Consider the following 14,982-nt stretch of genomic DNA (forward strand, 5'->3'; position numbering starts at 1 on the left):
CTTCCTGCTCAAACCACGATCCCAGTCATTTCTCTGCTTACCTCCCGCTTCACCTCCCACCTGAAACGCCAATGTGTTTCTAACGATCAAGCTAACCTAAACCAGCGGCCCGGGCCAGTCCCTGTGAGTAGACAGCCTATGCGCCCTCCGATCAGGCCACCAACAGAGGAATGCTCTGTAATGCTCAGAGGCAAGACTGTGATGCCCAAAAGGCATGGAGCCCACCCCAAAGAGCCCTCTGACCCAGGAGACTTAACCTAACATCCTGCCTGTCTACCTCCACTGGCACCCATCCCCTTCCGGGACCCACACTGTGCGGACTCTCCAACCCTGGGGGGGTTTCCTGCTCCCTCCTTCAGGCCCCCTCCCACCTCCAAGAACTGTCCCCAAGCCCCTGTCTGCCCTGATTCTGTTCTGAGACAGTCTCCCAGGATGTTTTCACTCAGGAATCCATACCACTTTACGGTCAATAAGTTTAAACCTGAACCCATTAAAGCACAAAATAAATGAAAAAGCTGCTTAACTGCCCATTTCCTGCCTCTATCCTTTCTCCAGTCCCACATCCTGAAACCTTGGGGTCACCTCTGAGGATGCTCGCCTCTCAGTAGTCCTGCGCCTGCAGCGGGCCAGGAGGAGAGGCGCCCTGCTTCCTAACTGTTCCTTCCCAGCACAGCCACTGCGACGCCTCCCAGACGCTGCCTCTGCCGTGCTGTGCCACCGCTGGCATGCAACCCCGCACAAGAAGCCTCTGGCTCCCCACGGCCACTCCATCAAGGTTCCAGATCCCTCCCTGGGATTCCTACTGTGCTGCAGGTACCTCCATGTGAGTCACCACCTCCCCCGGCCATCACAGCTGCCTCCGAAGTAGGCACCACCACTATGCGCATTTCCCAGATGTGCTAGCTCAGGCTGAGGCAGCGTTCAAACCCAAGCATCAGCATCCGGGGCTTAAATTCTGTTTCCCAACATGGTCAAGCTGGACTCTGGACCAGTCCTTGCAAACACTGCTCTCCTGATGGGAAATGCTCTCTCTTCTCACCACCAAACCATCGAAATCGGACTCACCAGGGCGCACCTGCATGTCCCACCTCCTCCAGGAAGCTTTCCCACCCTTAGCTGCCTCTCGTATCTTTAACCTATTACAACAACACGGCCGAGTGCCTGAAGACAAAGTACCATCTATCTGTGTGGATGCCAGACACGGGGAAACACCCACACAACCTTCATTCGTTATCTCCCAAGTGTTCCCTCCAATTGGCACAAGCTACTAGGGAGCAGGGAGAGGACTCCCCCTTTCTGCAAACAGCCTGGCCAAGTCAAGCACAAGGGCTAGAAGAATCTTCTCCCTGGATAATCACAGCAGGAAGGCCTCGAGCAGCACCCTGCCAGCGCAGAACGGCTATCCCTCCTTTTTCTCTTCTCAAGGGGACCCATACGCCAGTATTCACCTCCAGGCTGCATCTCTTCTCACATGCAGGCATTTAATACACATACTGGAAAATGCTGGCCTCGCGGGAGCCCCCGGGCCTTTGGAAGACCTTTCAAATGCAATGGAACAGACCATCCCCTTATCGTAGGCCTGGACTTTTTAGGTCCCTTCTAAATTAACCTCAATTTTGTGGGTGATTTAAAATATCACAGACATCTTTTCTAGAGAAACTAAAAACACCTTTACTTAAAAGCCAGTCCCCCCCAATGCATAGCCATAATCCAGTCACCGTCAGCCATGTTGGCCCATCTTGCGCATACTTCTAACCAGTTCCCAAGGAACCGCTTCCAAGTTCCGTGAAGCCTGTGCAGCCATCCAGACCCACAACAAAGCAGGAGAACCACCCTGCAGAGCTCAGTGCGGCAGGACGCCTGCGCTGTCTTGCTGGGACACACCTGCACGGCGCTGCCCTTTGCCCTCTTCCCTTTCCAGCTCTCCCTCCCCAGCGACCTCCTCCTGCTTCAGGCTTTGGAGACAAAGCAGGTGCGAACAATTCCTCGTTCAGAGTTCAGCCCAGCTGAGCCCCAGACGGACGGAAACGCCTACCTGACCCTCCCACTTGGATATCCAGTAGGCAGCTCTGAGTGTGATGCATCCAAAGACAGACTCCCGAGCTTCCGCTGACCCCCTCCTGCACTGTTCCCAGCCCCAGGAAGTGGCCACTCCAGCCTTCCAGGGGCTCAGGCCAAGGACTCAGTCATCCTTTGACCTCTGTCTTCTCCTCACTCCCCACATCGAATGCATCCACAAAGCCTCCCTTCTATAGGGAGTCTCGGTCCATCCCAGCTCTCCAGTCAGGCCCTGCCATGTTTCACTGGACTGCAGTGGCCTCCCCTCATCTTCCTGTTTCTGGGCTTGGCACCCACACTCTGCTCTCCACACAGCTGTTCCGAAAGCCAGGTGCATTCGCTCTCAGTCCAGAACTCTCTGGTGGCTTCCTTATCACCGTGAGTGACAGCCAAACACTTCACGACCAACTGTTGTTGACTCGCCTATGAACATGTTTATGGGTATTTCTTTGAACACAACTCTCCCACCATAATCCCTTCATTCTAAAGAAAGAACAGGAGCCATGGCAGATGAAGGGATTTTCTCTGGGGCAGGGCAGAGGCGCCACAGCTATCTGTCGACTCCCCTCCCCAGCTCCCCTGCCAGGGAGACCAGCCCCACTCCCCACAACGCAGAACCTAAGGGAAACCTGCCAGGCACCTCGAGAAAAGGTTTCCCTGCCTAGTGACAGGATAGGTGGGAGGGAAGGGCCTCCTCTGTCTTCAGTGGGCACAACCGTGCAGGGAAGCGCTGAGTGGCTGTGGCCACATGACCCCTAAAAGGATGGACCCTGCAACAGGCCAGGACTGAGGACCAAAGATGGAAGCCACTTAGGCCACCAGGGACACGGAGCCACTGAATTAACCCACAGCTCATTAATTATGAATTAACCATAATTAATTAACCCTATATTAGCTACTAAATTAATTAAGGGACAAGCTTACTTCAACTTGTGGACACCCCATTGCGTAAGCCACTTCTCATGGGTATTCTATTGAAACCAAAAGCTTCCTCTTCAATACGCATACCAGAAAAAGAAAAACCACAATTAAAAATGAAACACAAGATACTAAGTCACACAGCTTTAGAAACCTCCCAGTCCAAGGCATCTGCAACTATCCTGTCACAGTGTGAGACAGCCACCAAGCATCTTAGTCACTAAGACGCTGGCCTTCCTAGTTCCATCAATGATTGGTCACTGAGTACTTCTCCTCCTCTTGGCCCCCAGGCACCCATTGTTCTCCGCCCAGCCAGGGTCCTGCCTCCCCTGAGGCCGTCCCCAATCACTCTGAGAAGGCAACTGTCCCCTCAAATGCAGGACAGGAGGCATGTGCCCATTTCTGGATTTCAGTGTGGGTGACAACCGTTCACAGACTTCCACTCCTCTCCCGACCTGGAGCTCCCCTCTGGTCTTTCAGAGCCCAGTGCTGAGCCTTACAAATCGCAGGCCATTAACTCTAGATTCCTTAGTCCAAAGACTATTGATTCCTACCATTTCTATGCAAGATTCCCTGGTTTTACTTTCATTTCCTCCATATTCTACTATTTTTCCTGCTACGATAGAGTACAGACACTGAATTGCAAACTTTAACTTTTTCTCCCACTATTGTCTTTTCATGTTTTTTTTTTTTTTAAAGATTTATTTATTTGACAGAGAGAAATCACAAGTAGACAGAGAGGCAGCCAGAGAGAGAGAGGGAAGCAGGCTCCCTGCTGAGCAGAGAGCCCGATGCGGGACTCGATCCCAGGACCCTGAGATCATGACCTGAGCCGAAGGCAGCGGCTTAATCCACTGAGCCACCCAGGCGCCCGTCTTTTCATGTTTTTATGGCCCTGACCTTTGCACTCTGGGTCTGGGAACTGGCCAGAGCAGCTCCAAGCAAGTGCCTTCCCCTGGCACATACCCTCAGTCAGTCCCCTGTTGGCCCAATGGAAGGCCAGTGTCACCATCAGAGCCGCCGAGCCTCCAGCACTGCTAGAGCCAACATTACTTTCCCACTAGACACCTGCCCTCCCACGCAGGCCCCATAAGAGTTAATAAAACAGCACTAGAGACAAGCCGTGGGGGAGGCACCCGCTCAATGAGTCCCTTCGTGGGCCTGAAGCAGAATGATCCTGAAACGGACAGACTTGGCTGAGCAAAGAATGCGAGAAAACACCTCAGGGCGCTTTCAGCACTGTGGTTGGAGATGGACAGAATCTGCCTTTTGCAACCCTCCGTGACAGCCAGCACCTGCAGGAAGGCAGGAGGGAACAGCAGCCAGGAGGCCCAAGCACTTCTATAAATACATACTTTATCTGGCCTCATCAAGTCACGATACAGTAGGTAGGTAAGACTGAAAATATTTCTGTTATCCCAGATTTTGCTACTTGTTCAACTCGTTCCCAGATTTCCCACTCTAGAACCAAAAAACCAGCATCTGGCCAGTGGGAAGGGACTTTCAATCTCTCGGTGCATTCTCATGTTTTAAGCAAAGATTTTGTTTTTCTTTCATAATCTGTATAAAAATCTCTTCTCCCGTGGTCCAAAGCGCTGGCCTGGTGCCTGTCAGCCTGGCTTCAGATCCTGGCTCCCTCTCTCGTGAGGCAGACGACTGTGGGCAAGCTAGGTGACTCTCCGGGCCCCAGCATCCTCCTCTGTAAATCAGAGACAAGCAGAATGCCCCCAGGGTCGTTGGGGGACACAGATGAAAGCATGATGAGCCCAGGACAGTACGGTAAGCATACAGGAAGAACTCAGTCAGGTTCATTACAGTAGTAAGGTTGTGCGTTTCCCCCTCCCATTTTTTCTTAAAAAAAAAAAAAAAAATCTTCATCCTACCTGTATCTGAGGATCTGCTATGTAGCATCTCCCCTCATCCAGCTCAGAACTCACCCAATTGAAGAAAAGGGCAGTTGTCCCTCCCTAAGCACCTACTTGGGACAGCAAGGTGCTGTCCTGCAAGGCAGGTATTACCCACCCTTTGACATCCAGGAATACGGAGGCCCAGGGAGGCCTTTGCTGCTGAGGTCGCAGCTGGCAGGAGGTGCAGGTGGGGTGGGAACGCCCAGGAACAGAGGTGGAAAGGAGGCCCACCTCTCTCTCTCTCTCTCTCTTTCTTTGGCTCCCTCGCCAAAATCTTCCCGTTTTGAACCTACCACTGAATGGGTTTTGAGAAGAAAAAACTCTAAGGCAAAGAACAGAATAAGAACGCTGAAATTCCAATCAGTGAAATACAGTGAATATATCTGAATTCATCCAAATTTTAAGCTTGAATATATTACAAACAACTTCATTACCTATTCAAAAATGCCATTATGCAAACAATCAAGGCCCAACAACCTTGATATGTATTTTAATGAACACTGTGCCCCTCTACCCTCCTAAAGGAACCGTGAATTCACGTGGATCCTTGCCACGCTGCAAGCCCCGTGACTCACACCCAGGACTGTGACATTTGGGCCACCAAATACCCTTCCTGGGGCAAAGAGAACAAGGAAGCAGGCCACACGCCGGTCAGCGCGGGCAAGGTGCCAGCCAAGGGCAGCGCCCTGGCCCTGCTCCAGGCAGTGCATCCGGTGGTGAAGAGCCCGGGGTCCGACGGCGGACTGCGGGGCTGCAGCAGGAGGACCCGCCGCGAGCCACTCTCCTTCTCATGACCGCCACTCCCTGAACTGCCAAACGCCCAAAACCAAGGGGGCCCCCGGCCCAGGGCTGCGGTGGTAACTCAGCGAGCTATGACACGAAAGCCCTTGCAAGTGCCCCATCATGGCCAGCTGCTGCGAGCGTTCACGTCACGAACGTGGGCTCTGGAGCCAACTGCTCCGGCTAAAGTCTCAGCTCTGTGATGTACTGTGACCTAGAGAAACTCACGTGACTTCTCTGCACCTCAGTGTTGTCATCTGTCGTACGGGAATGCTAAAAGAAACTTCTTCACAGGGAGGGTCGTTGTGAGGATTCCATGAAATGACATACATAAGGCGCTCACAGCGGTATCTGGCACAGGGTAAATACTTATTTTTTATTAGCTCTAGATATCTTCTTGGTTCAAAAAATAAATAAATAAAGGTTCCTAAGGGACGCAATCTTAAAAAACTGTCATTTCAAGAATAGGATACTGACCCAGACCTTGTGTCCCCTCAAACATGGGGACACTTGAGGGTCTGGGACACTAGAAACCACAACAAGGTTTGTGCTTATTTGTCTGTGCCACCCCTTCACTGCTGGCAGAAGGGGAACCTACTTAATGCGCTCAGCACTTACATGCACCCAGGATGAAAGGGGCACCCCTAAAATGCACTCTTTCAAAACTGGTTGCAAATATCAAGCAGCACACACAGAACCCCGCCCTCTGCCAGCCTGCAGGGAAAGGCAAGGGCAAAGCAACAAATGAACTGAGAAATCCCAATGATGACGTGTAGCACTGCAGCTCAAAAGCAAGGCATGGTAGCCAGTGTCCGAGACCCGCCTGCCCTGCACTACACCGTCCTCTCCTCCTGAACCCCCAGCACCGGGCCCTTGCCTGGCACGATGAGAAAAGGAGCAGAGTTCGCGGGAAGCGTCAGTGTACAGCTTCTAAGAACCAGGAACTCTTCACCCAGACTGGTTCGATAGCGATCTCTCCTGCCCTTTAAAAAAAAAAAATAGGCTGGGCCGCTTGTGAGCAGGGAGGTCAGGGAGGTCCAGCAGGGAAGTGACAGTGCCACTGACCTGCCCCAGCCCCCACCGGCTAAGCCCAGAGCCTCCAGGCGGCTCATTTCCCCTCCGCTCTCCCCCACCACTTTTTCTCTCTGGCTTCTCTTCCTGCTCCGGTCCCTTCCCGGCTTTCTCACCGTGGGATTCTCGGTGGCATCTGGCAACAAGAGCACTTGTTCTCGTGGCCTCTGTTCCAGAGTCACAACTGGCCACAACTCCGGAAGGCATCTTCAGGCTCATTCCAGCATGCTGCTGACAGACACCACGAAGGAATGGTACCCCAGAGTTGTACAGCGCCCGTAATGCCAACCCCCCTCTGCCTGGGGTATAATTAAAAGAAAGACCTTTAAAACACCCACATTTCATGCCACCCTGGCTTCCTCTGCTGAAGTGAATAACCGAAGTCAGAAACTTCTGAGGTCGCAGGAGGAAAAAGCTTTCCTCCATCACATGTGTCTGCATCCTGGCAACACCCTCTGATCGGCCCTCTGCCCAGTCAGAGAAATCGGCAGCTGTCCCAAGCAAACCGCTCAGCCTCCGCGACCCCAAACACACGGAGACTCACACAGCCCATCTGAAGGTTGCGGGCAACCGTGGGAAGCTGCCTCCCCCGCCTCCCGCCGCAGACACAGCTCCACGCAGCAGAGCCTCCAGGCCGTCCTTCTCTGTGACTTCTGACTTTTTGCAACTCATGCACTAAACTTTTTAAAAAACGTTTTCTCTTTCTTTTCCCGGATGTCCCCTGGGAGGCACCCAGGTGACTGTGCTGCGTCAAAGGCAAGCTTTAAGGATGGCGTCTATGGGGCCCTGGACAGGTTTTTCCACTTAAAATCCCTGAACTTCACAGAGGAAATAAGGCTCAAAGTCAGCAAATTAAAACTCATAAAACTCGGTGTCCCGGAGATCTAAAGGGGCTGTGGCAGGCTCCCAACGTGCCAACATCATCAAAAAGCCACCGGAAAGCACCTCTCTTTACCCTGGGCTGGGCTGGATGGAGGAGAGCTGAGTGGGGGTGCTCTGGGTGCCTTTAACAGAGAGGTGATGAGTAGGGTCCCCGGCGAGGCTGGGCGCCACCGCCCTTCCAGCCGAGAGGGTGGGCCCCGGGCAGCCCCAGGAAAGGCGGTGAGGGGGCTCCGGGAGGCACGTTCCTGTAGGACGGGGGTCACCGGTTCTCCAGGGCGAGCAGGGCCAGAGCTGGCCTCGAAGGGCCCTCCTGAGGCTCCCTCTGGCCGAGACCCGTCCCGGACCCCGACCCCGTCTCCACTGGCCGCGCCGAGCCACCCCCGCGGAGCCCCCTGCAGTGTTCCCTCCGCGGGGTCCCGAGCTCCACGTGGGCGGAGGGCCCGGCGTCGGGGTTCCCGGCAGCTGGACGCGGAGCCCCAACTCCGGGCCCGGGAGCCGAGGTGGGGGGAACCCCGGCCCGACCCGCCTCGCCCGCCCGCCCGCCCGCCCGGCACTCACGGTTCCATCGCGGCGCCCCGGCCCTCGGCTCCGGCCCGCGCCCCGAGCCCGCCCCGCGCCGCGCGGTCCCCGCGACAGCCACAGCCGCAGCCGGAGCGACAGCGGCCCGGGAGCAGCCGGCTCCGGGGAACTCGTCAGAGCGCGACGCGCCGCCGGCGTTACGTGCGCGGAAGCGGGAGCGCGGCGGCGGGAGGGGCGGGGGCGGCGGGAGCAGGGGGGGGCGGGAGCGGGGGGGCCGGGGGCCGAGGCGAGGAGGGGTGCGGCCGGGGCGCGGGGCAGCGACAGGGCGGGCTCTGCCTCCCCTCAGACCCTGCTCACTGGCTCCACCGGAGGGATCCCGCGTCGCGTCTGCCTCGCCTGCGCCCCAGGAGCACGACGCGGCCCGAGCGGGGGGGTGGGCTCAGTCCAGGGTTCACGAACGGATTGAATGAATGAATGAATGGCTTGACTTACTGCTTGTCCCTTGCTGAGGAGACAGCACATTAAAACATTCCCTCTGGCTTCCAGGGCATCTTAATCAGGGCTTTAAGAATGATCACAGGAGACCATGAATGCCCTACAGTTGTGCAAAAGACACTATGGGTGTCTGCATTCTGCAGGGGAGAAGAGCTTTAACTTTCCAAATTCTCAAAAAGGTTTGTGACCCAAAGAGCTTAAAAGCTGGAGCAAACCTCTGACACCCCCAAGGGATGCCAAGAGAGCTTTCCAGGCTCTTTCTGGTAGTTTCTGCAAACCTTTTCTAGACTAGAGCTACCACAGCGTGCAGATTTTCCATCAGGGATGCAAACACCGTCCCTCAGGAAGCAGGAGGTGTGGATTCCATGCCCCCCATCCCACAGAGCTGAAAACATAATCGGTGGTGCGAATCCGGGTCCTGCTAAGGCACTGAATAGGAGCAAGTATCAGGGACCAATCCTGTCGCAGTTCTTTTTACAGTGACCAGATCAGCTGACCAAAAGCACTTTCCTGACCTAAGATCTTGGCTCACAGTCGTCAGTTTCTGTGATCAAGAACAGAGGAGAGGCATTTCCAAGATTTGGGATATTTCCCAAATATTTCCAAGATTCTCTATGAAGCATTTGTCAAAATGTCCCCTGTGCCCTGTGCCCTTATTGCTATGGATTTAAAGTCAGTCTGAATGGGGGAAATAGACTTCAAGTTTTCTTCCTCATGTTTCCTTGTTCAAGCACTAAGCTCCCCACAAGCTCATTGGTATTGGCAGAAAGATACCACCACAAGTAGCATTCCGTTCCCGCCCTCAACAAACTTACAGGCAAAGTCAGTTACCAAAACTAAGTGTGACAAGCACAGATTGCCACAGTGGCCCTGAGGAAGGGCACTTCACTCTCTAGGGGTGGGGTTGTGTGGGAGAGGAGAGGCAATGCCGTTTGGGTTGATCTCCAAGCGGGAGGGGCTTGAAGACCACCGACCGGATACCAAGTAATAATGATAAATTCCATTACCATCCTGAATCCTAAACCACAACCCTTAATGAAATGATAACAAAAGATTATTCTTCTGACTCTTTTCATAGATGCTTGGAGGAAAAGGGGTCTTCACGGCAACAAGGCCAGGGAACATAAACCAGTACCTAATGTCCAGCATCACTTCAAGCCCTCTTTTTCTCATTTATGTGTTCTTCCAACATTAACTGAGCAGTCAGTGTGCGCTACACACTTCCCTCAGTTCTGGAGGGTGAAGGACACAGCCAGCAAACAGATAATAACAGTTACAACCGTGACAGAAAAGGGATAGAGGGGCACGGTGACAGTGTCTATGATGAGGGGAAAGGTCCCCAACAAATTCCGGGGCTTCAAGATAGCCTGTCTAATCTGTCCACCATCCCTCACAGGAGATTTCCTCCAGTCACTTCCAGGTCCGCTCCTCGGAGCCTCTGTTCAGCAAGTTTCCTCACTAAGCTCAGAACGGGGCACACTTCAGGTGAGGTCTGTATCAGCCTCAGAAGGAGCTGGTATCTGGTAGCTTCCACCCACTCAGTTCACAGTTCCATTCTACTGACACCCCCTGGGATCTCCGTTCAGGACCACGCTGTCCAGAGACAAGAACCAGCAACTACTGACCACCTGCAAAGCCTAAGCTCTGAGCCAATGAACTCTCTCAGCAGCTTGATGAGTTATTCGTGGTCATTACCCTCATTTTGCAGAGAGGAGAGGGAGGCCTTAAAGAGGTTACGTGCTTTTCTCAGGGACTACTGGCGAGAACCTGTATGACCTGGCCCCAGGCTCATGCTCTTCTCTGATGTTGGTGTCCCAAGTGCTGAAGAATGCGACGTGGTCCGAGCAACCAGCAAAGGCCAGGAGCATACAGGCCATTAGATATATATATAGTCACTCTGACCTCAAAGGCTCTCAGCCCACATTTATCAACTTTGTTCTTATTTTAAAAGCCTTCTTCTAAAATCCATATGCACAATGTTTCACAGCATTTCCCAGTAATCCCACTTAATTGGGAGATTGGACCCGTGGGTATATATGTATTTGAAACCTAGCCTTGCTTCAAAAAGGATCAAAGTATCAGAAATTAGATTGGTCTAATTAGAAAAACCCTTACTAATACCGAACGTTTAATTTCATTTTCACCTTTTTTTTTTTTTTAAGATTTAGTCTATTTATTTGAGAGAGGGACAGCGAACAAAAGCAGGAGGAGCAGAAGGCAGGGAGAGAGGGGGAAGAAGACTCCCTGCTGAGCAAGGAGCCCGATGTGGGACTCGATCCCAGGACCCTGGGATCATGACCTGAGCTGAAGGTGAACACTTCACCAACTGAGCCACCCAAGTGCCGTTCATTTCATTTTCTAAGGGCCAACAAACCATCCCTTTAAATCATTTTCTCCAGAACTGAACCAAAGTCAAGTCATTGGCTGCCTCCTTGCTGTTTTTTGAGGCTGATGGCAACATCTCAAGGGGCCTACCTGCAAATGCTCTTGACACCCCAGGAGACAAATCCAGGGGACTCGAATTCACTTCCTAATATAACAATGAACATGGTCTAGCACTCTGTAGACAGACCGTGGTGATCTCTTTACATCTCATTAATAAGAATCAGTAATGGCTAACATCGGGTGCTCATGATCTCGCTGGGCCAGGAGTTAAACAGGAAGGAAACCAAGGGCGGACTGCAGCTCTCTCGAACCCTTTGTGTTAGGCGCTCAGGCTGTTGTAACAAAATACCGTAGGCTGACTGGCTTCCACAACACGTTTTTTCCCACAGTTCTAGAAGCTACAAGTCCAAGATAAGGTTCTGGTTGATTTCCTTTCTGGTGAGGACTCTCTTCCTGGCTTGCAGACAGCCACCTTCTGGCTGTGTCCTCATGTGACCTTTCCTTGATGAGTGTGTGTGTGTGTGTGTGTGTGTGTGAGAGAGAGAGAGAGACAAAGACAGAGACAGAGACAGAAAGAGAGCAGGAGCTCTCTGGCATCTCTTCTAATAAAGATGCCAATCCCATCAGATCAGGGCCCCACCCTTATGACCTCCTTAAACCTAATTACTTCCTTATTCCAAATTCAGCTGCAGTGGGAGGTTTAGGGCTTCAAAATATGAGTGAGAGCTGAGGGATGGGGGGGGGGGGGACACAAACATTCATTCTCTAACACCCCTAAATGGAATATTTCTCAAAAAAGAAAACTGCCCTATTTGTGCCCTGGGATGCCTGGGTGGCTCAGTCATTAAGCGTCTGTCTTCAGCTCAGGTCATGGTCCCAGGGTCCTGGGATCAAGCCCCGCGTTGGGCTCCCTGCTCGGTGGGAAGCCTGCTTCTCCCTCTCCCACTCTCCCTGCTTGTGTTTCCTCTCTTGTTGTGTCTCTCTCCATCAAATAAATAAATAAAATCTTTAAAAAAGAATTTTTCTGTGGGTATTCTCTATGGGCAAATGTTTCTGTGACTTGTTCCCCATAACCGGCTGCCTGGACCCACGTGCACACAGGCAGGTTCAGGAATATTGTTGGTGAGACTCGTGCTATGCGAATGACCTCGGGAGCCTGGTTGTTTGAAATGTACTCTCTGGCCTCCAGGTCAGAACTGACCCTTCTGTTCTGGACGTCAAGAGCTACAAATCTTGTCTCGCGTCCTGTCCTGCTCCTGGCGGGGCTGTTCCTCTGGAATGGAATCTAGGGAAGGGAGGCAGACACACATAGCCCAGGCTTCCTGGAGATACAGAAACATGATAACACGGGAGTGCAGCTCGTTCCAAACTGCATTCAGACAAGCAAAATTTCATTTTAAACCCTGTTATTGCCCTGATAAATATATGGTATTTATGGGGATGGTGCGTGGGCAGTCTCACTGGAGGGGAGGACCTCTGCCCAGGTCTCTCCAGCGGGACCCCAGCCTGGCTCGTCTCCACGGGGCTTCCCCAGCTGCCAAGGCTGGATGTCATAAATATGCAATATGATGTAACTTTGCCTTGTTCTCATCTATTGCCTGTTATTACCTTCATCTATGCGTGGATTCCTTTCCTCTTCTGTTTCTACTAGGTTTCTACAATAATAATAATAATGATGATGATGTTTTGTTTCCTTCTTGAAACTGATACACAGCTGTTGGGGGTTAGGAATCCAGGTGCAATTAACGGGGTCCTTTGGCTCAGGTGCCCATTGAGGCTGTAGACACGTAGACACCGTGTTGCCTGGGGCTGAAGTTATCCTCAAGACTAGCGGGGGCAGGCTCCGACTCCACCACGCTCATGCTCGTGCTTCTGGGTAGCATCTCGTGCCTTCTGGGCCATTGCCTTGCCACCTGGGGCTTCCACAGGGCACCTTCTCGTGTGACAGCTTTGCTTCATCCGCGGGAGTGACAAGAACCAGAGAGTCAAGGCAAGACAGAAGTCACGTAATCTCACAAGGGACATCTCACTGCGTTTACTCTACTCTTTAGAAGCAAATCCCAGGTCCAGCCAACACTCAAGAGGTGGGGATTGCGCAAGGTTGTGAGGGACGCGGGGGTCCCCGGGGGCCGCTGCAGATGGCACCTGCCATGCTGCCTTCAAACAGTAGGCTACTGTCTCTCACCGTGCTGGGTGCTGACGAGCTCAGATGGCTGGTTCTTTCTGGGGGTCTTCCTGGTGAATGCAGTCATGGGGCGTCTGGGGCTGCAGTCATACAGGTTGACTGGATTGGACATCCTACATGCATCTCGCGCAGGTCTGGTGCCTGAGCTGGGACAGCTGGAAAGCAGGCAGCCAGCCAGGCAGTCTTGCCCAAGCGGCTCTTCCCAGCGCTAGCGCGGGTCCCCTCACAGGTCTTAGGGAAGTCGGACCACGAACATATGGCTGGTTTCTCCTAGAATGGCGACTCTGAGCCACCAAAGCAGAAGCTGTAAGACTTCCTGTGACCTGGCCTGAGGCGTCACTCAGCGTTGCTACCCCCACATTCTGTTGGTAAAAGGACGTCAGAGCCAGCCCAGATCCAAGGGCAAGAGACAACACACGAGCACGAACCCTGGGAGGAATGGTCCTCTGGGTACCATCTCTGGGACTAGCTTGCACAGTCTCGCTACATGATGCTCGTTTCCTCCCTGCTCTTCATCTCCAAAGGGGAGATAACTGCGTGGAACTCTCGGTGTCACCATGAAGTTCACTACTAGTAAGGAGTTGACACACGCTCTCTCTCTCTATCCTCGTAGCACCACTGAAACAAATGCCCTCTTTCTCCTTGGGACCCGTGGGTTTCTGGTACTCGCGATGATGAAGCACAGTGAGCAGCAGCAGAAACACTCTGCCTGAGCCCATCCCTGCCCTCACACAGGCTCGCAGGGCACAGCCCTTTCTCACCGGCCCCGCGGCTTCCACTCCCTGGGAATTCGTGTCCAGCATACCAATACCCTGCACCTTCTCTTTCCTTGCTAATTTAGAATTTTCCAAGTATCAGTCTCAATTTACTGAACTGAAACCTGCCTTCCATTTTATCCCGAGCATCTGAGGGGGACCGCATGAACCAGACTGACGCCATCTTGAACTGATCCGCCATGATGACCAGTCTGTGTCCTGAACCTTTGAGCACAGCAGCCCCCCTCCAATTCTTTCGTTTAACCACACCCTTAAGTACACCCCGAGGCTAGGCATCCTCATTCTGTCCCAGAGATAACGGCCAAGCCGCACACCTGTTGTCAAGCTCTGTCTTCCCAGCTCGTCCCCCACATGTACTCCCAGCCTCGGGGGCCACAAAAGCCGTGGGTCTTAGGGGAGCTAGGCCATCTACTGTCTTATGATGCCCAAGGTATGCTTCTGTCCGGAAGGTCCCCTTAAAAAAACCACTCCTCCTCAAGCCGGGATTGTCAGCCTTTTTCTTCAGCCTCTGGAGGCTGTTGTGCAGAGACCTCCCTTTCGCGAAACAAGTACCATTCCAATAGCATCCCCTGTGACTTCCCTGTGCGCCTTTATTTGTCCTCCTCTTTCCAGGGCCCGGCACCAAGCCTGGTGCCGAAAGACACCCAACATGTTCCTGAAGGAAGGACAGAGGACTGGCAACATACCCGTGTGTTTTCTCAGAGTTCAGAGGCTGGGGGACATCTGTCCATGGGAGAAAAGGCCAGGAGCTGCCCGGGCAGTGAGTGTGTCATTTGGAGGTGGGAAGCTGCGTGTGCACTTACTCCTGCGAGGTCGCCTCTCCTTGCTGGTCCCGGTTTTCCTAAGACTCTTCTAGTTTGGGTCCTGAAAGCCCGGATCCCCGGGGCCCTGCCATCCCAGGCAAACCAGGACAGTTGATTCCGCTACTTCCGGCCTGCATGTCTTCTACAAGGTACTGGGCAAAACTGTCTTCATGTTCAAGAATATCTTAGCTTGCTTCCCCCCC

At 53.1% G+C, this 14,982-nt stretch overlaps 1 protein-coding gene across 7 annotated transcripts in view; it reads right to left on the bottom strand.

Moving 5' to 3' along the window:
- Positions 1-14,982, bottom strand: part of TMEM181 (transmembrane protein 181) — a 68,033-nt gene that overhangs the window by 40,681 nt on the left and 12,370 nt on the right. The window contains exons 1-2 of one of the 7 annotated variants that reach the window (XM_059176642.1): positions 8,175-8,303; positions 6,851-6,962 (exon numbers count right to left, since the gene is read on the bottom strand). The exons of 1 other annotated variant lie outside the window; for it this stretch is intronic. In XM_059176642.1, coding sequence (XP_059032625.1) covers positions 6,851-6,870 — 20 coding nt within the window. In that variant the 5' untranslated portion in view covers positions 6,871-6,962; positions 8,175-8,303. Of the gene's footprint in view, positions 1-5,891; positions 6,226-6,540; positions 6,647-6,850; positions 6,966-8,174; positions 8,308-14,982 lie in introns of those variants that run through there. 5 more of the 7 variants (XM_059176643.1, XM_059176645.1, XM_059176646.1 and 2 more) reach the window with 5 other exon arrangements.

This window comes from Mustela lutreola, chromosome 6, assembly GCF_030435805.1.
Source record: "Mustela lutreola isolate mMusLut2 chromosome 6, mMusLut2.pri, whole genome shotgun sequence".
In the NCBI taxonomy this organism is placed as follows: Eukaryota; Metazoa; Chordata; class Mammalia; order Carnivora; family Mustelidae; genus Mustela; species Mustela lutreola.